Source organism: Miniopterus natalensis, chromosome 1 (genome assembly GCF_054644295.1).
Source record: "Miniopterus natalensis isolate mMinNat1 chromosome 1, mMinNat1.hap1, whole genome shotgun sequence".
NCBI lineage: Eukaryota > Metazoa > Chordata > Mammalia > Chiroptera > Miniopteridae > Miniopterus > Miniopterus natalensis.
The window spans coordinates 46271554-46291288 of NC_142081.1; the positions used below are offsets into that span (position 1 = coordinate 46271554).

Sequence of the window (19735 nt, forward strand, 5' to 3'; positions counted from 1 at the left end):
TTGAATATTTACTAAGTATTTATAGGCAAGGTAGATGGTGATCACAAGAATCTGAAACATATATATATTCAGTTTATCCTTTATCATTAATTATGTATCCTGAATAGATCCTTTAGCTTGAATAGTCTCAGTTCTGAAGTTTCATCTGTTTAAAAATGTGTGAAGTTGTAGAACTTTCTAAAATATAATCTTATTTTACAGGTTCTGAGTGCGAAGGTAGTTACAAATGCTCGGAGTCCTGGGGCCAAGTGCTATGGCATAGTAACTATGTCTTCAAGCACAGAGGTGTCCAGATGTATCGCACATCTTCATCGCACTGAGCTGCATGGACAACTGATTTCTGTTGAAAAAGTAAGCTTGTCTAACTATTTATGAAAGGGAGGTTACTTTGATTACTAGTATTTCTCAATTTAAAGATGTTACACTGCCCTGGCCAGTTTGACTCAGCGGTTAGTGTTGGCCTGTGGACTGAAGGGTCCCAGGTTTGATTCTGGCCAAGGGCACGTACCTCAGTGGCAGGCTTGGTCCTGGCCCTATTCAGGACACTTGCTGGAAGCAACCAATCAATGTGTCTCTTTCACATCGATGTTTCTCTCTCTCTCCCTTCCACTCTCTAAAAAGCAATGGAAAAAATATCCTTGAGTAAGGATTTAAAAATAAATAAAAATAAAGACGTTACACTGGTAGGAAGTAGAATTAGGAATGGTTTTTATTTTTATGCATTCATTTTTACTTTTTTACTTTTATGTTTTTCAAATTTTCTACCGTCAACATACTTTTTATAATCATAAAAATGTACTTTAAAACATAAAGTTTTTTTTTCTGTTTAAACTTTCCAGGTTAAAGGCGATCCGTCTAAGAAAGAATTAAAGAAAGAAAATGATGAAAAGAGTAGTTCAAGAAGTTCTGGGGACAAAAAAAATATGAGTGATAGAAGTAGCAAGTAAGGATTTATGTTTTTGATAAGTAAGTGGACGTTTCTGGTACATTGATGAAGCAGTTCTCATTCTGTTGTTTTTTGTGTGGGGTGGTGTGGTCAGGACACAAGCCTCTGTCAAAAAAGAAGAGAAAAGGTCGTCTGAGAAATCTGAAAAAAAAGAAAGCAAGGATGCTAAGAAAATAGAAGGTAAAGATGAGAAGACTGATAACGGATCAAGTTGCCAGACTCCAGAATTGATTAAAAAAAGTGAAGACAAGAAGCGAATAAGTATGCTATGTGTCTCTCTTCTCAATGTCTTTCTAATGTATTCTGCAACTTAATTTTTACAGTGGTAGGGACAACTTGAAATGAAAACCAAATAAATATTTAAACTTTGTTGTTAATTGTCACTGGTTTAGAAAAGGAGGTGTAATAGGACTAAGTGTCTTCTTTTCTCCTCTTAGAAAACAAATGTGTTTGCCCCACTAAGCCTCTTTACTGTTAAATCTGGGCTGACCTAAAACAGCCGTTGATTTATGACTGCAGTTCTTTGAAAATATTTGCACTAGCAGATTGAGCTGTTTCTAAAAACGTTGCATTTATGGTCTCATAAAATAAGTAGGTTTTTAAATTTCATATATTGATTTGTGAATATCTTGTCTAGGAATTTAGCATTTTCACATTATATTTTTTAAATGAAATGTTCAGACAGTTATCTAATTTTTGTCTCTCTTAGGTTCAAAGAGCCCTGGACATATGGTAATACTAGATCAAACTAAAGGAGATCATTGTAGGCCATCAAGAAAAGGAAGATATGAGAAAGTAAGTCTGAAAGGGGTGTTGTATACAGTTCCACCCTATTGCAAAAAAAAGATAATTCCATATCTCTGTAACCGTTCTCTATAATTAGCTCTGTCATAATTCCATGCTTGAAAATCTAAGAAAAAGGGAATGCCATTACTCATCTAAGCTTTTTAAATGACCAGCTGAATGTGAAAAGCAAAATCCAAACGTATTTTAACATCTAGTCCTTTTATAATGTTTTTTCTATAGATTCATGGAAGAAGCAAGGACAAGGAGAGAGCTAGCCTTGATAAGAAAAGGGACAAAGACTACAGAAGGAAGGACATCTTGCCCTTTGAAAAGATGAAGGAACAAAGGCTGAGAGAACATTTAGTTCGTTTTGAAAGATTGCGACAAGCAATGGAACTTCGAAGGTAGAAACAGTCTATTTTATACCTGTCTTTAACTCTAGGTACATACTTAATACTATTGGAAATTGTATTCCCACAGAAAACTATTTGCCACTTTTAAGAAGTACAGTAAAACCTAATTATTTCTCAAGTTTGCATGGCATTTTACAATTTTATAAAGTACCTTTCTATCTATTGTCTCGAGCTCAACAGTCCTGTAAAACTGGTTATGCCCATTATATAATTGAAAAAAAAAAAAAAAAAGGCCCAGAGAGGCTACATGACTCTTCCAATGCCACATTGCTAATGAGTGGCAGAGTCGGGACTCAGACCCAAGTCTTCTGACTCCAAGTCCAATGCTCTTTCCTCTCCAAAGTTGCTGCCATAAAAGACATGACTTTAAAGGAAATTTTGATTTTTGAGATAAAATAGTCTCCATATAAGCTACAGTGTTCAAATAGTATGTTGACATTTTAGAAAAAAGTTTTTGTACTTTGACTAGAGCCCCAGTGAAGGAAGATTTGCCCTATAAATCTTATTTTGTTCAAGCTCTATCTCAAACCAAGAATTCTCTTTAAAAGAAACTGAGAACAAAACAGAACATTTCTTTTTTTGGTGGCAGTATCTTAGCTGTTCACCATGAGTGTCAGTTTGCTTTTGTATGTCAATTTTTGGGTGCCACTTAAAATAGTCTTGTGAAAATGTTTCATAATATAAATTTCCAAATATTAACCTGTCTAATTGAGACGTAACTTATCATGGAATTTCATCTATTCATTCACAAGAGTGTTAGGAACTACCAGAGATACTTTTATGAACTTAAATAATACTAGGCTTGCCACACACTTTGCTAAAAGGAAATAATTCTTGCATTACTCAGAACCCATTTTCCGTTTTTCTGATGACGTCCCAATATGCTGAGCTTCCTATGTAGATGACCAGTTGAGTAGTAGCTACTAGAGCAGCATTGTTCAAAACTATCAGACCCATACCCCTTTTTTATTAAAAAAAAGTTACAGTACTCTGTTTACTATTCTGAAATAAAATTGATATATAATGTACCTACCTATACAAATAGTGTCCCCCAAAATCAATATTATGCTTTAATATTTAATCTCTAATGTAAAGGAGAAATAAAAGTAATTTATGATAAAGCATGTATTCCAGATATGAATGTTTAGGCATGCCTCTCTAATGAAGTAGTCAGATGTTTGTACCCTCTTTAGACTCAATGAGAATGTGACAGCTACAAACACAGACTGATACTGGTGTGTCGTATTGGTGAGTCAAAGACCAGGAGTGGTGCTGACATCATGACATGGTTTCTGAAGTGGTGAACAACTCTTGGTGAAGTTCTCAAGAGAGTATAATCCCCCCCACCCTTTTTTTTTTTTTGCAGGAAGTTGCTTTTCTGTGAATATAAAACCATGCCAAAGCAAACAAGCCAACCTAGCATTCATTAAAAATAAGCTCTAGGCTCAGATATTTTTAAAGGTGATTTTGTTTCGTTTTAATGACATAAATGTCCATTATGTCATTTGAAAGATATTAGGCATGTTGGACAGTTTTTTGTTGTGCAGGACTATCCTGTGCATCATAAGCTATTTGAATCCATTGTCCCTACTCAGTAACTGCCGATAGCAGCCCCAGGGTCATTGTAATAATTAGAAATGCCCTTCAGGTTTCCAGGAGGGCAGCATTGACCCATTAAGAACCACCAGGTTGCTGGAGGAAGACATACTGAGGGACAAAGTACACTGAGTTCCTTATTCCTTAGAGCGGGGAAATGACAAAAGCTATTAAAAGTCTAATACAGTAAGTTAATTTAGTTCAGCAAACATTTGAACTACCTCCTGACTCAAAATTGCATATTACCTGGAGCCATCTATTATAGGCTAATGAATACTCTAAAACAGCCCGTAAGGGCCACCATTTTATTATACATAGCATTTGCTGTAATTCGTGTTGATGAGAATGATCCCAAGTCATCAAAATAAGGGGTACCTTGTTTAAGGAGATAGAATATATACTAGATGCTGGAAATTTTTCTATTGAAAATAATACAAGTAGTTCTGTAAATGCGTATATGTAGGATATCTCCTTTTTAAAATGTTAATTGATTAATGGGCTATCATTATAGTGGGATTTTTATTTAAGCAGGAATCGTCTAAGAGGCAACTATATAAAATTCAGCTGCTCAGTTGACAGTCTTAATAAGTGACAGTGTTGGGGTCTGTTTATAAAGTTTTCATATTTTGAGTTTTCTTTCCAATTATATTAAAACTACTTAGATTGAATTGAAATTTAAAATTGCCAATCTCAAGAAAAAAATCAAATTCAAAACTATTCTCTTTCACACAGTGCTAGCATAATTTAAGTATTTCTAAATACTGATTTTTGTTAGACGAAGAGAGATTGCAGAAAGAGAGCGTCGAGAGCGCGAACGCATTAGAATAATTCGTGAACGGGAAGAACGGGAACGCTTACAGAGAGAGAGAGAGCGCCTAGAAATTGAAAGGCAGAAACTAGAGAGAGAGAGAATGGAACGCGAACGCTTGGAAAGGGAACGCATTCGTATTGAACAGGTGCAGTCAGAAAATCTTTTCATCTTAAATAACTGACCTTTTCCAAACCCTGTGATTTTTGCCCTGAAATTTGCTTTACTTTGGTAAAGCTTCTATAGAATGAGTTCAGCTGATGAGCGTTTATTAAGTGTCCCTGAAAGATAACAATGAATTAGGTGCTAGTTAAAAATACTTTTAGTAGTCACTTTGTTCTAGCTGATGGGTAATAACCCAAGCTCTGCAATATCATGGCAGCCTAATAGTCTGAGCATAGGACTATGAGTCCAGAGTAGTTGTAATCCAGGCTCTGTCACTATCCCAATCTTAGAAAATAATAACTGTTTCCTTACATATTATAGTGGGAATGATTTCCCAAGGCTGGAAGGAAATAATGCCTCTCTCTGCAGAATTGCATCCAGGGTTTTAAGGCCCTTAGTGTCCATATGGCTTACAAACTCTATTTCTAATTCCCTGGAGGTGCTTTTGTTTCAATCAAATGATTAAATGAAATCCGATCTTTCCAATTACTTGCCAGCTTTCACCCCCCAATCTGTTATTTTTAATGTTGCAGAACAGTAGCCATAGCCTAGATTACTGATTCCTGGAGCCAGATTTATTTATGTATTTGTCCCAAGTGTTTTGCCTATGATGGTTTTTTAATGACAGGATTAAAACACGGTTGCATATATACTTACCTTGTGTTTTCATTTTGCATCGGTTGGCTCTTCCTTCTGGGTTGTCTGAAGGAACGACGTAAGGAAGCTGAACGTATTGCTAGAGAACGAGAGGAACTGAGGAGGCAACAGCAGCAGCTGCGTTATGAACAAGAAAAACGGAATTCCTTGAAACGCCCACGTGATGTAGATCATAGGTAGTTATTTGCTTTCTTCTTTTACAGTTACGCTTCCTATCTTGTTCCTTTCAAGCCAAAACAAACTAGAGAACTAGCAAGTGCAGGCAGCCATCACTGGAATAGGAGGTCATGATCAGAGATGGGAATGATTGCAGCAGGAGTGGGCCCAGTGCATGCCAAGCAGGAAGAGTCCGCCTTTCTCCGTTTCCTTCCTGTGCCAAATGTTTTGACTGGAAATGCGTGGTCATGGTAGGCAGGCTTCAGCAGTGGTGCTCACACCCGCTTTCAGAATCTTACGGGGTACTGCAGGCAGTGCAGAAATGGATGTCATGAACTTGGGAAGACTAAAATAGAGATTCTGTTTTGTGTGTGCATGATTCACAATTTCAAAAATGTAATACAGTCACTTAATTTTCTTAATATATATATAAATTCTATGAGATTTAGTTGATTGTGTTGAGAAATAGGTGTAGTGAATTAATTGTGCTTGGGGCTTACCTCTCTAACCTTTCCAAAGTTAAGTATAACCAGAAAGATTATATGCTATGGTTCGAATTCTACTATTAAATGGTATACTGAATATTTTATCTTATTTGTCTTTTCCATCTAATAATTTTAAAACAGACAGTTTTTCAACTATTTTCTCTCCTGTGAAATTCCTCTAACAGTATATGACTTGACATAATTTAATAATTGATTGTTAGCTCGTACTCATAACAGAAAGTTTTGTGTTTTAAGTTTATTAGCCCTTAGTATCCACAGTTCCTAGCATGTGGTATGTATGACTCCAAGTAAGGCTTGTTTGGTTATTGTAATACTAATTTATATAAATGAGCAAATATTTCTCTTCAAGGCGAGATGATCCTTACTGGAGCGAGAATAAAAAGTTGTCTCTAGATACAGATGCACGGTTCGGCCATGGATCTGACTACTCTCGCCAACAGAACAGATTTAATGACTTCGATCACCGAGAGAGGGGCAGGTTTCCTGAGGGGTCATCAGTACAGTCTTCATCTTTTGAAAGGTGAATAGATTTTGTTGAAAATTGTTGTACTTAGTGTATGAGCCTTACCTAGGGATAAGTTTGGTTCTCTATTAAAATCTTAATGAAGTACAGGTCAGAACTAAGTGTTCAAAAGAAATTGTATGTTTGGTATTTGTTTTTCAGGCGAAATAAGCTGTGTATTTGAGGATTTTTTTGCTGTAAATGGCCTTCACTCTGTGCACTTTTTGGTATATTCTGGTATGAAAACACCTCAGTATTACAATTCAAGAGTCAAGACCACCCACCTAGGAAGCTGTAAAAATGGGTTTGAACAACTAGGACTTAGAAAGGGAACTAATTTAAAATACGAAACAGCTCTGAGCACCATGCTTAGAAGCTACACAATATCAGGTGCAACAAGCTGAACTTGCATTTCCAGGGAATGACATTCCTGTTGGCCAACAGGTCCCAAGCTCACACCCACCAGGTGTAACTCTTCTTTCCCTTTTCCTTTCTCCGTGTGAAAGATTCTCAGAAATGACCATGGAAAACATCCATCATTGAAATTTACTCTGTGAACCAACTCCTGAGATGATAAGACATGTAGTTTACGTGATGACTTTCTATACTTCGAGAAACCCTCCGAGACTAAACCGCCTATTTCAGAACCTAGATTTCCTGGCAGCCTTTGTCCTTCTGGAGTAAGACAAAAGACAGTTTACTGCCACGTGCGTCAGCTGCAGCTAACCTGTCCAGTAAGGATTTACTGTAAGGGACAGTTTAACTGGTAGACCTCTGTCCATGCTTGCTTTATAATGATTTTAGACCAATTTTTTAAAATAAGTTCTAGGCTTCGAAAACGTATTTGATCCTTTTGCTGGTATAAGGAAGTGGAGAAATCTTCCCTTCAAATGTCAAGCCACCTAAAATAATTTGCTCAGGAGTTATGCTCCATGGAACAGTCATCAGTCTGGTTGCAAACCTTTGTTTTCCTTTACTTTATGGTCTACTCTTCATTCTCCTGTCCAAATATAACAGTGCTGCAACATAAGGAATAAAATGGAATAAAAATAAAAAGCCACCCTCGCCTTGGCCAGTGTTGCTCAGTGCTGCATGTCCTCCCATGCACTAAGCAGTTGCAGTTCAGTTCCCAGGCAGGGCACATGCCCGGGTTGCAGGCTCGATCCCCAGTAGGGGCATTTAGGAGGCAGCCAATAGATGTGCTCTCATATTGATGTTTCTCCCTCTCCTCTCTTCTCTCTAAAAAGAAATCAATTAAAAAAATCTCTAAAAAACAAAACGAAACAAAGCACCTTCATTTTATTCATGGATTCTGTGAACTGTCCAAATATGCCTATGAATGTCAGCAACTTCTCGCACTCATTCAAATCTCTCATGTTCTTATAAGTACAGAATTTATAAGGGACAGCTAAAGAGGATTGTAATATGAGGAACATTAAGAGTTGGCCAGGAAAAACAAGTAATCAACTAAAAGTTGCAATAATAACCCAGATTTAAACAAAAAATAAGTTTTCATCTTGGATAACAGGATAAAACTTCCGTGTAACATCACAGTCTATGTTAGACTGACAGTATATGCATTAATATACTAGATTTATTTCTTCTACCGTAGCTGCAAATATATTAAATACTTATTTCTTTAATCATTTCTCTTTTCCTTAATGATGGCATTTAAAACTGAGTAACAGTGTTTAGCACTCATTAATTTAGAAAATATAAAAAGGCTTTAGGAAAATAGATACAGTGGACTCATTTTCATATACCATTTGTTGGGGTGAAGTCTCCTTTTGGGGATACTGGTGAACAGAACATTTTCTGGTGTGAGTTATTGCTTTTTGGGCTTATCACAAGCAGATAGTTCCCAAATCTTATGTTTGCCAAGATTATCTTGGCAAAACTCTCCAGCTGCACAGCGATTTCATCTGTTCTCTTTTTGCATGTTTGGTTTTTGTTACTGGGAATGTGATTCAGCACTCAAAGTTAGTTTGTTATAGGCGTCCATAGTGAGGTTAAGTAGGCTGGCTTTACCTTCCTAACCATGACAACTAACTGGGAGTACTGTTGGATTCGGATGCGCCTCGGCTGTTAGGAGCCCTGAAATGTCCTTCAGGTTGGTAGTGACTTGAGTGATGTAATCTCTCCTGGATGCTAAAAAACCAGTCTTCATGCCAGACATTTACCTCAATTTAAAAGAATATGAGTTATTATAATTGTGGATTTTTTGGTGGCTTTGCCTTAAGTTAATTTTTACAGAAAGTGTAATTATTGTAGTTTATGCAAATACAGTTGATGAGGCCAAGTAAGCACTTCTCGGGACCTGTGTTCTTTGTTTTGGATAACCAACAGGCGAGAACGCTTTGTTGGTCAAAGTGAAGGGAAAAAATCACGTCCCGCGGCACGAAGAGAAGATCCAGGTTTTGAAAGGTATCCCAAAAGTTTTAGTGACTCTAGAAGAAATGAGCCGCCGCCACCCAGAAATGAACTGAGAGAGACAGACCGGCGTGAAGTGCGCGGGGAGCGGGAGGAGAGGCGGAGCGTGATCCTGCACGACAGGCCCGACGCGGCGCACCCCCGGCACCCGCGCGACGCGGCGCCGCACCCGTCCAGGGCCGCCTGGAAGGGCGACGGCGGCCTGCCCGGCGACAAGCGCGACGCGAGGTACGCTGCGGGCGGGGCGCGGGGGCTGGGGGCGGAGGGGGCGGCGGCGGCGTGAGCATCGGGGTTTCTTTGCCAGAGTGGAAAGGCCGGAGCGGTCCGGGAGAGAAGTGTCGGGACACGGCGTGAGAGGGGCGCCCCCCGGGAGTCGCAGTGGCGCGTCGGGCTACGGCAGCAGAGAGGGCGACAGGGTCATCGCGGACCGCGGCGGCGCCCAGGTACGCTCGGGGCTCCCCGCTCCTCGTCCCCGCGGGTCCCGGCGGCGCTTAGCGGTTTGACCTGACCGGAATCGCTGGGAGACTAGTTCCCTGTAAAAGATCTTCATTTTTTCCTTATTTTCCTGTTAGTAGTTGAACATGAGTAGTTCAAAGGAGGAGGACACGAGCCCTGAAATTCTTGTTCCTTTTTTTTTTTTTTAAATATATCTTTATTGATTTCAGAGAGAGGGAGAGACAGAAACATCAACGACGAGTCATTGATGGGCTGCCCCCTGCGCCCCCTGCTGGGGATGGAGCCGCAGCCCGGGCCTGTGCCCCGACCTGGCGAACCCCGATCGCCTGCATCTAGGTCGGCGCTCAGCCGCTCAGCCACGCCCGGCCGGGCTCTTATTCCGCCTTCTAAGTAAACTGGCTGCTGAAATTTGAGAATTATTATATTCGGTAGATGAACCTTCCTAGCGACTTTGGTTTTATTTCTTTTTACGCAGTTGAGGCTTTCACACTAAATGGGAAATGTTTGCCCATATTTGTGTTTCCCTTTTTTTTAAGTACTCTCCTTTCCTACTTCATTAAGTAGCTTTATCTGTAGAACTGAAAGAAAGCTTTTGTCTCTTTTTTGTTGTTTTATTTCTAAAGGTAGATGAGTGGAATATTTTACATTTTTAAGTTGCTTTTTACTTTTGTGATACTTTATTGACTTGGATGTTTTATGAGTTAATGATCCTGGACAGAAGAAAGTATTTTCATCTCTTAAGCAACTATAATGAGCAAAAACCTTTCAGCTAATTTGAAAACAACTATGGGCTGAAGTAGCACGTATAGAATATCGTGTGAAATTATACACTGAAAAGGATCCTGAAGTGTATGTACTCGTTCTCCAACCTGCATTATACTCTGGCGCTGTTTTCTATTTGAATACAAAATACTAGGTTTTTTAGGGACTTTTTTTTCTACGTTTCTTTATCTTTATTGTTGAAAATATTACAGGTGTCCCCTTTTTATCCTCATTGAACTTTTAGGGACTTTTTTTACTAGAAAATTATTTTTTAATCCCTTGGCACTCTAGCTAATACCACTGTATACTTAATGTTTCATCTGGAGCATTTGTGAAACAAATCTGGGCCTGATGGCATTATAAGCTTTAATGTTTCTAATAAGTAGAAACATTCAGTAGATCAGTTCATTGAGTTCTTTACCCAAAAAGAACTGTAAGACTGGGTATATAATCAGACATCCTGCTTTATTTAGAGTAAAACCTAAGGTATCTCATAGACTGGCCCTCTGCATTCAGATATTCTTTTATGAAAGATGTTCTGGAAGGGATCCTGTTTCTCCCTCAAAAATTCTGTTTTTTCATAATGCAAGTCTGTAAGTTGTTCTGCCAGTATTAACTCTCTAGGTTTCCTTTAGCTCTGTTTTCTGTAGGCTAAGTATCATAATGTTTGATCCTTAGTTCTGGGGCTATTGTTTCTTTGTGTTCAGTACTGTTTTTTATAGTCATGGATGTAAGACCTTGTCAGAGCCATAGCACTAACTAGTACTCTGTAAAATAACAGCTCTGTTTTTATGTGCTATTCACATGTTGATCACATACCCTAAGTTGTCCTAAGGTTAAGACTTCTAACTATGCCTTTATATAGATAGATGATAGATGATAGATGATAGATGATAGATGATAGATAGATAGATTGATAGATAGATAGATAGATAGATAGATAGATAGATAGATAGATAGATAGATCCAGGCATTATATAGAGGTCCAGAAATCCTCAGGGTTCAAAAAGTACATGGGTGCTGGAAGGTATAGAAATAGAAATTACAGTGCTGAATCATTTCCCCCATACCCTACCCTGGAAACCCTTTATATTTATTGATATATTATTATTAATTCTTTTTTCTTCCCAGAGATCTTACTAATTTGCTTCTGACATTAAAAGCACACTAGCATCCTGGCCAGGTAGCTCAGTGGTAGAGCATCATCCCAATGCACCAAGGTTGTGGGTTCTGTCCCAGGTCAGGGCACATAACAAGAAGCATCCAGTGAATGCATAAATTAAGTGGAACAACAAATCAGTGTTTCTCTATGTATCCCTTCCCCTCTCTCTAACATCAATAATGAAAATTTAAAAAAATAAAAGCACACTGGCATAAGTAAACTGGTGTGAGGCTGAGGGGATCATGGCTTCTCATTTATTTATTTATTTATTTATTTATTTATTTATTTATTTATGGCTTCTCTTTTAATATGCTGTTCTTTAGCACTATCCTGAAGATCGACATGTAGTTGAACGCCATGGACGGGACACAAGTGGACCAAGAAAGGAGTGGCATGGTCCGCCCTCTCAGGGGCCTGGCTATCACGATGCGAGGCGAATGGGTGATGGCCGGACAGGGGCAGGCATGATTACCCAACATACAAGGTAAATGTGTAATTAGTTAAGGATTTTCTGCCAGCACACAGCCAAACCTTTATCCTTAACGGTCAGAATATCTTCTGAGAGATTGACCAGCAGCAACCCTGGATCTGCACAGAGATTTCCCCATATTAACTCAGGACCTCCAGGAGATTTTATGCGGGGCAGCCGATGTTAATGTTTGCATTTATATTCCTCACTGTAATTAATTGATTGGCATTCTGGCATATTGATGTAGATATAGGTAGTATGTATGTGTGTACGTCAGAATCCAGTAGATAATGAACATTAATTTCAGGTTGGAACCATCTTCTTGTTCACTACCTACCGTTCCTAAAATTCCTAGAGAGGAAGGAGAAAACTAGAAGTATGTTCTGCTTCCTCCTTTTTCAGATAACTCTAGCAAAACTTAGGACATTAATCCGCAGCCTGTTCATGTGCTAAGAGTTGAGCTTTATTTTCTGTTCACACCAGCACCCATGGAGTCCCTTCAGCAGGCAGGGCTTTTGCCCCCACCTCTCTTGCATGTTCTTTCTTTCCTGTGGCCCCGTTTTAGAAGAAATACTGAACTGCTTAGCAACCCAAGTTACTGCTATTCTATTGGTTGCATCTACCATCAGACTTAAGTGTTTATTTCTACTTGTGCCTGCACAGCCTCATCACTCATTCTGTCTTCAGTTTTTAAAGGCCACCAGTGCCTTTGCTTCTTGGTAAATACAGGTTCTTTTACTTTCTTAGGTCTTAGGCTCCTCGGTGGGTAAACACTATTTCCCACTGTTGCCTTTCCGTTTTTTTTTTAAACACTTCTCTGTTTCTAATGCATCCTAATTTCCTTTTTTTATTTTTATTTCTTTTGCTGGCTCCTTCAAATGGAGCTCTGTATTGTGAGTTCCATGTAGGTGCCCTGCTGTCTCCATAAATTCAGGGTCACAGGCAAACTCCCCTTTCTCAACACTCCACGTTCCAGTTGTTACCTCTGGCGTATTCTGATTTGCCAGTGCCGCCATGCATCGCGTTCTCTCAGCCTGGAAGACCTTGGGCCTCATCTTTTTTTTTTTTAATGTATCTTTATTGATTTCAGAGAGAGGAGAGGGGGAGAGAGAGAGAGAAACATCAATGATGAGAGAGTCATTGATCGAGCCCACAACCCGGGCATTGTGCCCTGACGGGGAATCGAACCCCGATCGCCTAGGACCCTAGGTTGACGCTCAACCTCTGAGCCATGCCTGGCCGGGCATTGGGCCTCATCTTTACCCATCTTCATTCCTAGGATAAATTCTGAGTGTGGTGCAGTTGTTGTTTGTTTAATTTGTAAGAGCTATGCTTTCTTCCTCATTTCAGCTTCTATTTGTCTTCCCAAATTAGCCTTTTTTGTGCTCCATCATTCACACTATTTCTAAATTTAACTCCTGGAACTTTTTTATTATACCAGCTACTTGCTTCAAAACCACAAGCAGCTTCTCTAGGTCCTAGGACCTAATCCAGATTCCTCAGCCTGGCAGTCAGACCTTTCCATAAACTAGTTTTATTCTACTTAGTTGTAGGGTTTTTTGGTGTTGTGTTTTTTTTTTTTTTCTTATATCACTCATTGGTACCTACTGTGTATGCATATAAAAGATCCCAGAAACATGTCTTGAATGACATGTTCTCTATGTCAGAGGTTCAACTTCCTGGCTGTGCTGATCTGGAGACCACACTTTGAGAACCACTGCTCCAGCCCCTTCATGTGTATACCCTTAAATGTCTGACTGTGAGGCAAGTTCAAAGCCTTCCTCCACCATTTATTGGCTCTGTGCTCTTGCACAAGTTACTTAACCATCAGATGTCAGTTTCTTCATCAGTAAAGTGGAGTAGTAATGGTGCATCACCTCTTAGGACTGTTGAAAACAGTAAATTATTTAATATGGGGAAAGTACAAAGAATCGTGCCTGGTAAGTTATAAGCACCTTGTAGGTATTAACTGTAATGCTTTGTTCTTTGGTTCTCTGACTTTTTTTTTTTACACCTTTTTCAGTAATGCCTCCCCGATTAATAGAATTGTACAGATCGGTGGCAGCTCCATGCCAAGAGGAAGTGGCTCTGGATTTAAGCCATTTAAAGGTGGACCTCCACGACGATTCTGAAAATTAGCTCCCACCATGGTTTCAAAATAATTTATTGAAATCTCCAGTAAACTTTATTTTACTCCTTACGAAGAGGACCTCTGCCTTGCTTGAGAGTTCTATCAGACTTTTCTTTTTTTCTCCTTTTTTAAAATTTAACATGATTGCTTTTCTCAATTTTGGAGAAGATGTTTAAATAGTTTTGTTGTAACTTTTAATAGTTTCGTGTATCATTCAACTTTTTTCTTGCAGCACGGATACACATTAGAAAAGATTGGAATCAAAACCGTTTCGTTTAGCGCCGTGTGAATATAAAGGGTAGTTTGCAGCTGTGTGGTGGTAGTTCATTTGCAGCACTAGCTCTGGTTTCAGCCGGAGAGTTACCTGTCACCAAGCATTTTCAGCCTCCGTTTTGAAGGCTGTCTAAGCTTAAAGAGTTTGCTGTCTAATTTTTAGAGAATAAGATTGTTCCTTGCATTTCTGAGTATTATGCAACCTATTTTTGCAGAAGGTACTGTTACATTAAGTGCATCTGTGTATCCTGGTTTTAAAGAATGTACTCTTTTTGAAATAAACCTTCATATTCTGTATAGTTGCTAAAGCGTCGAGAACCTTTTTAATTGTAAATGAGAACCGATTTTCAGTTTGTATAGCAGCATACTTGTTCAGGTTTGCATGGTATGAGACCAAATAGGTGGGTGAAACCTCGGCTGTGAGGTTTGTGTCACTGAGGCTCTTACAATGAGTTGTGCAGGTAAGTGCACTTTTAGGTAATCTGTACTGTTTGGTGGATAAATTCCAACTCGGAATTATGTGGGTATTAATGTTTCCATGTTCCCAACTATGTTGAGAAGTGGAAAAAACCCAGGTTCTAGATGGGTGAGTCAGTTGGGGTTTGTAAATACTTGTATGTGGGAAGGCATTGTTGTCTCTGTGAAAATAAAAGTCCACACCTGGCAGTGTATGTGTCTTTGTTTCCAGCCATTTAGTTGTTAGTCCTCCAGCCCTCTCTGCAGTTAAACCCGAAGTAATTGAAGAGGTTTAGAGCTATAAAGGCAGTTTTTTGGCCTTTGTTCCTGGGAAATAAGTCTGGCTCTGACTATTCACCTCAGTAGCTGGGCAGTACCGTTTTTTGAGGTGTTAGAGACTTACCCACTAATCTTATGATTTTTTTTTTTTTTTAAGGCATCTTTTCTAGAAAAGCCCTTCAAGGTAAAATCTTAAAGCTTCCCATTTCCCGTCATATAAATCAGTGATGAATAATCCGAATATTCTAAATTCTTGGTAAATTAAGCAGTCTGTATGTTCATACAAAGTAAAGGATGGGAGCAAGTTCAACTACCCAAGTTCAAATCCTTTCTCCACCATTTATTAGCTCTGATTTTGCACAAGTTACTTAACCTCCAGCTCTCAGGTCTGAGGTCGCCTTTTTTTTTTTTTAATTGATTTCAGAGAGAGAGAGAGAAACATTAATGATGAGTGGTTGATTGGCTGCCTCCTGCACACCTCTGCTAGGGATCGAGCCTGCAACCCAGGCATGTGCCCTGACCAGGAATTGAACCGTGATCTCCTGGATCCTACCTAGGTTGATGCTCAACCGCTGAGCTACACCAGCTGGGCTGAGGTCCCCGTTTTGATTTGAGGAGGAGTCTTTATATAAGTTCTTGCAGATACTACTGCGTGGATATGGGCATGCTTCTGAGATGGCTCAGACTTCTGAGTGCTATGGGCAGCCACGGCACCCTGGTCTTTGGCCCTTTGGGAAACTGGTACTTTTTGTATTCCTCTGGGTTTCATATAGCCTTTTCTGCCCTTCCTAGCCCTACAATTTTGGGAGCAAGTGGGGTATGCGTGGCATGGGGGTGTACTTCATTTCCTGATCCCCCACACTTCGTAGAATGGAACACAGAAACCTCAGTAGAGGAGTGAACTAACTTCAGCTCTGCCTTTCTTTGTGGCTTTGGGTCATTATATCACTTCTAGTCCATTTGCTCATTTAATACAGTGGAACGATCACAAGGGATACATAGTTGCTGACATCTGCTAAGCACTTTATATGCATTTATTTGCCTAATACTCAGAAGCATCCTGCTAGCCATAGAAAACATTTACTGCCCTACCCATTTTTCAGATGGGTATCTGAGAAGTGACCTGTTTTTGAAAAAGCTATACCATGGCAACCTGATGAAAAAATAATTACCCACATTATCTGTGGACTCTTGTGTCCTTTAAGTGTAGAAAAATTGGAACAAATCAGTTTTTTAAATTGAGAAAACCTGACAAAACCACCTTCTGAAATGTTGGCATTGATGTTGGGAGCAGCCCTCAAAGTTCAGAGGCACCAGTTATAGATATCTGGCTGGTTAAGGGTCAGTTGTGAAAACCAAAGTTAGAGATTTTATAAAGGAAGCTGGGTTCCTCAAAACCAAGAGAAAGGAGGAAATGTTGCTGTTCCCCAAATACTGGATGAACAATCCAAAGGTTTCACCGTGGGGTAGAAGGTCTTAGCGACTTAGGAGCAACAGTTAGCTCACAGTGGTTCAAGAAAAAGCCGTCTTGGTGAGCTTGGGCAAGACGCCGAAGTCAGAAACTAGATGTGCCGAAATAAGTGTAAAAGAAAAAAGCCTCAGAGTTATGAGGGAAACTTTCAAACTCTTGAGTACATGAAGTAAGGAAAATTCAAAGGCCCTGTTCTCATATTTATATCCCTTGCTGGATTGTCCCTTCACCCAGTTCCTCCATTCTAAGCCAGTCCCAACAATTAAATTACTTTTGCATTCTTTTATTTTTTTTTTAGTCCTCACGCGAGGACATGCTTATTGATTTTAGAGAGGAGAAGGGAGAGAAGCATCAGTGTGGGAGAGAAAGATCGCTGCCTCCTACACACCCCCTTAAGGGATCAAGCCGGCAACTCAGGCATGTGCCCTGATCGGGGACCGAACTGGCGACCTGTCGGTGCGTGACGACACTCGACCACTGAGCCACACCGGCCAGGGCTCCCCTTGCCTTTGTGCCTTGGCTGATAGCTCCAACAAAATATGCTGAATGGGAGTAGTGAGGGCAGACTTTTTTAATAGTTCCCAACTTTATTAGGAAAACAAGTTTTTCACCATTAAGTGTGATGTCGAGTTTTTCATTTATGGCCTTTATGAGGTTGAGTAAGCTCCCTCCTACGCTAAGTGTTTTTATTACAAATGGGTTTTGAATTCTGTCAAATGCTTTTCCTGTGTCTGTTGAGGTGATCATATGGATTTTACCATTCATTCTGTTAACATGGTGAATTACATTAACTGATACTGAATGTTAAATCTACCTTGTATACCAGGGAAAGTACATGTATGGTGTATTACGCGCGCGCGTGCACACACACACACACACACCCCTAAATTTGATTTACTAAAATTTTGTTGCCTGGCCGGGCGTGGCTCAGCGGTTGAGCGTTGACCTAGGATCCAGGCAATCAGGGTTCGATTCCCGGTCAGGACACATGCGTGGGTTGTGGGCTCGATCAATGACTCTCTCATCATTGATGTTTCTATCTATCTCTCCCTCTCCCTTCCTCTCTCTGAAATCAACAAAGATATATGTAAAAAAAAAAAAAAATTTTGTTAAGGAGTTTTTCAAAACCACTTGATTGAAATAGAATTCATATACCATATAATTCACCCATTTAGTGTACAACTCTGACTCTCCTGGTTTTTTCCCTTACCAAACAGTAACTTCTGTGTTTTCAGAGTTTCGCTTGTGTCTGCTGGTTCTCTGAATAATTAGCTCATGCCCTTGCCGGGTGGCTCAGTTGGCTGGAGTGTCATCCCCACACCAAAGGCTGCGGGTTCAGTCCTGGTCTGAGCATGTGTGGGAGGTAACCGATCCATGCTTCTTACATCGATGTCTCTCTCCCTGCCTCTCTCTCTCAAAATCAGTAAGACATATCCCCAGGTAAGGATTAAATAATTAGCTCAAAACAACCCTTATGCCAAAGAGGCATATTTTGGGGTGGCATATCCTGCTACCCATCATTCCTGCCTTTGAACTGTCCCCAATAAGTAACAGTCTAGAAGCTGAGTTGGTAGATTATTCCATGTCTCACTGAACCAGTCTCTCAGTCCTCAGAGGAGGTCAGTTAGGTCAGAACTGTCTCATTTCAGGAGGTGGCCTCGCAGATGGGAGCCCAAAGTTAAGCCCATGTGGTGCCAGCACTCGGGTATTTAAAAGGCGTTTTTCACTCAGCTTGTCTTCAGGCTCATCCACGTGGCAGCATGTGAGAATGCCGTTCCTTTGAAAGGCCAAGGCTGAGTCTTCCATTGTGTGTACGTGCCACTTTTGATCCTCATTTATCCATCGATGGGCATGTAAATGTTTCTGCCTTTTGCTATTCTGAATAATGCTGCTGTGGTGGGCCCTGGCTGGGCAGCTCAGTGGGTTAGAGCGTCGCCCGATACGCCACAGTTGCAGGTTCTGTCCCTGGTCAGGGCGCAAGCAAGAGTCAACCAGTGAATGCATAAATAAGTGGAGCGACAAATCAGTGCTGCTCTCAGATCAGTAAAATAAATAATGTTTCTGTGAACATTGTGTACAATGACCCGAGTCTGCTTTCAATTCCTTTTTTAGTGCATACTCTTGATAAAGGCATCTTGAGATTTTTTTAAGAATTTGGGCAAACAGTTCGAATCAGGTAGCTCCTAACCACCGTCAGGAACTAGAGTTAATACTTTTATAGAGAAGACGCCAAAGCAAAGCAGGATGACTTGGCTGCAGCTTACACGGGGGCCGTATGGGAAAGCCTCTGGGCTGTTCGCGGTTGCGCCCTAGGGTTTGGTTTGCCACTGTAGGCTGCCGAGGCGTTGCAGCCACCGCGGTCTAAAGGCCTCCTTGTTGAATTAACTTAAAAGATACCTAGGAGTAGATTCATTTGTTGACCTCTAAAGCTTCTACTGGAATTACGTATTCTGTAATAAGGAATATGCTCTTTGAATGAAGATACGAAGTCCGTCCATTAAGCTGCAGTGCCCCAGGCCAACAGGAGCCTCTCAGTGATGCCTACCTTGAGTTACTTTTTTTTCTGAGACTAGACTCCTCCCAATACCAGAAACAAGAACTATGTAATCTGTGATACCCCAGAGCTGTCAGCACTGTGCTTTGCATGTTGTAGGTATTCTATGTGATGTTAACGGGCCATTAATATATTCGTAAACTCCAGCTTTTGTCTTTTAAAGTAGGGCTTAAAAAAGTTATTTCCCCCAAAGGCGGCAGCTTTGCTTCTCCTTAAACTCTTCCATCACATACAAGAAAGAAAGAGCTGATTTATTAAAGTGTCAAGTTGAATCTGCAGGGGAAGGAGGACCCCGCACAGTAACGTTTCCAAGAGACCAGATAGTTGCTTCCCCAGCATACAGAAGTTACCAGCTGGAGAAATGAGGTGAAAGGTTTTTTGAAAGCTCAGATATACTGGGCCAACCCTACCCAGCCCAGGGTACCCCTAAAGCCCCTCTGGGTTGTCCTGGGAACCGAGTGGTGGCAGCGGGCTCGCGCTCACCTGGCCTCTCCTGTGGGTGGGACCGTTTCTAGCTTTGGCTGCGGCACCGGGAGAACCACGCACCCAACAGCCTCTGAGCGGGCGCCCTGCTTTGGGCCCGCGGATGCGCACGGGCCATCGCCCTGAATCTCCCTAATCAAAACTTTTTCTCATTGAAAGTTCTTGGCTAGGTTAAAAAAAAAAAAAAAAAGTCCCTAGTCTGTTATTAACAATGCTACAATTTATTGACTTTATTATGTATGACACTAGGTACATTATTACAATTTCAAGAGGT

At 40.3% G+C, this 19735-nt stretch overlaps 1 protein-coding gene across 4 annotated transcripts in view; it reads left to right on the top strand.

Annotated features, from left to right (window-relative positions):
* Window positions 1-14526, top strand: part of SLTM (SAFB like transcription modulator) — a 43794-nt gene extending 29268 nt beyond the window's left edge. For 3 of the 4 annotated variants that reach the window (XM_087821203.1, XM_087821205.1, XM_087821211.1), the window contains 12 exons: window positions 202-351; window positions 840-943; window positions 1041-1207; window positions 1656-1741; window positions 1973-2136; window positions 4517-4697; window positions 5423-5547; window positions 6383-6553; window positions 8882-9193; window positions 9270-9408; window positions 11669-11829; window positions 13838-14526. In XM_087821203.1, the coding sequence (XP_087677329.1) occupies window positions 202-351; window positions 840-943; window positions 1041-1207; window positions 1656-1741; window positions 1973-2136; window positions 4517-4697; window positions 5423-5547; window positions 6383-6553; window positions 8882-9193; window positions 9270-9408; window positions 11669-11829; window positions 13838-13946 (1869 nt within the window). In that variant the 3' untranslated portion in view covers window positions 13947-14526. The remainder of the gene's footprint in view (window positions 1-201; window positions 352-839; window positions 944-1040; window positions 1208-1655; window positions 1742-1972; window positions 2137-4516; window positions 4698-5422; window positions 5548-6382; window positions 6554-8881; window positions 9194-9269; window positions 9409-11668; window positions 11830-13837) is intronic. The other variant, XM_087821206.1, reaches the window with a different exon arrangement.
* The last annotated feature ends 5209 nt before the right edge of the window (window positions 14527-19735 follow it).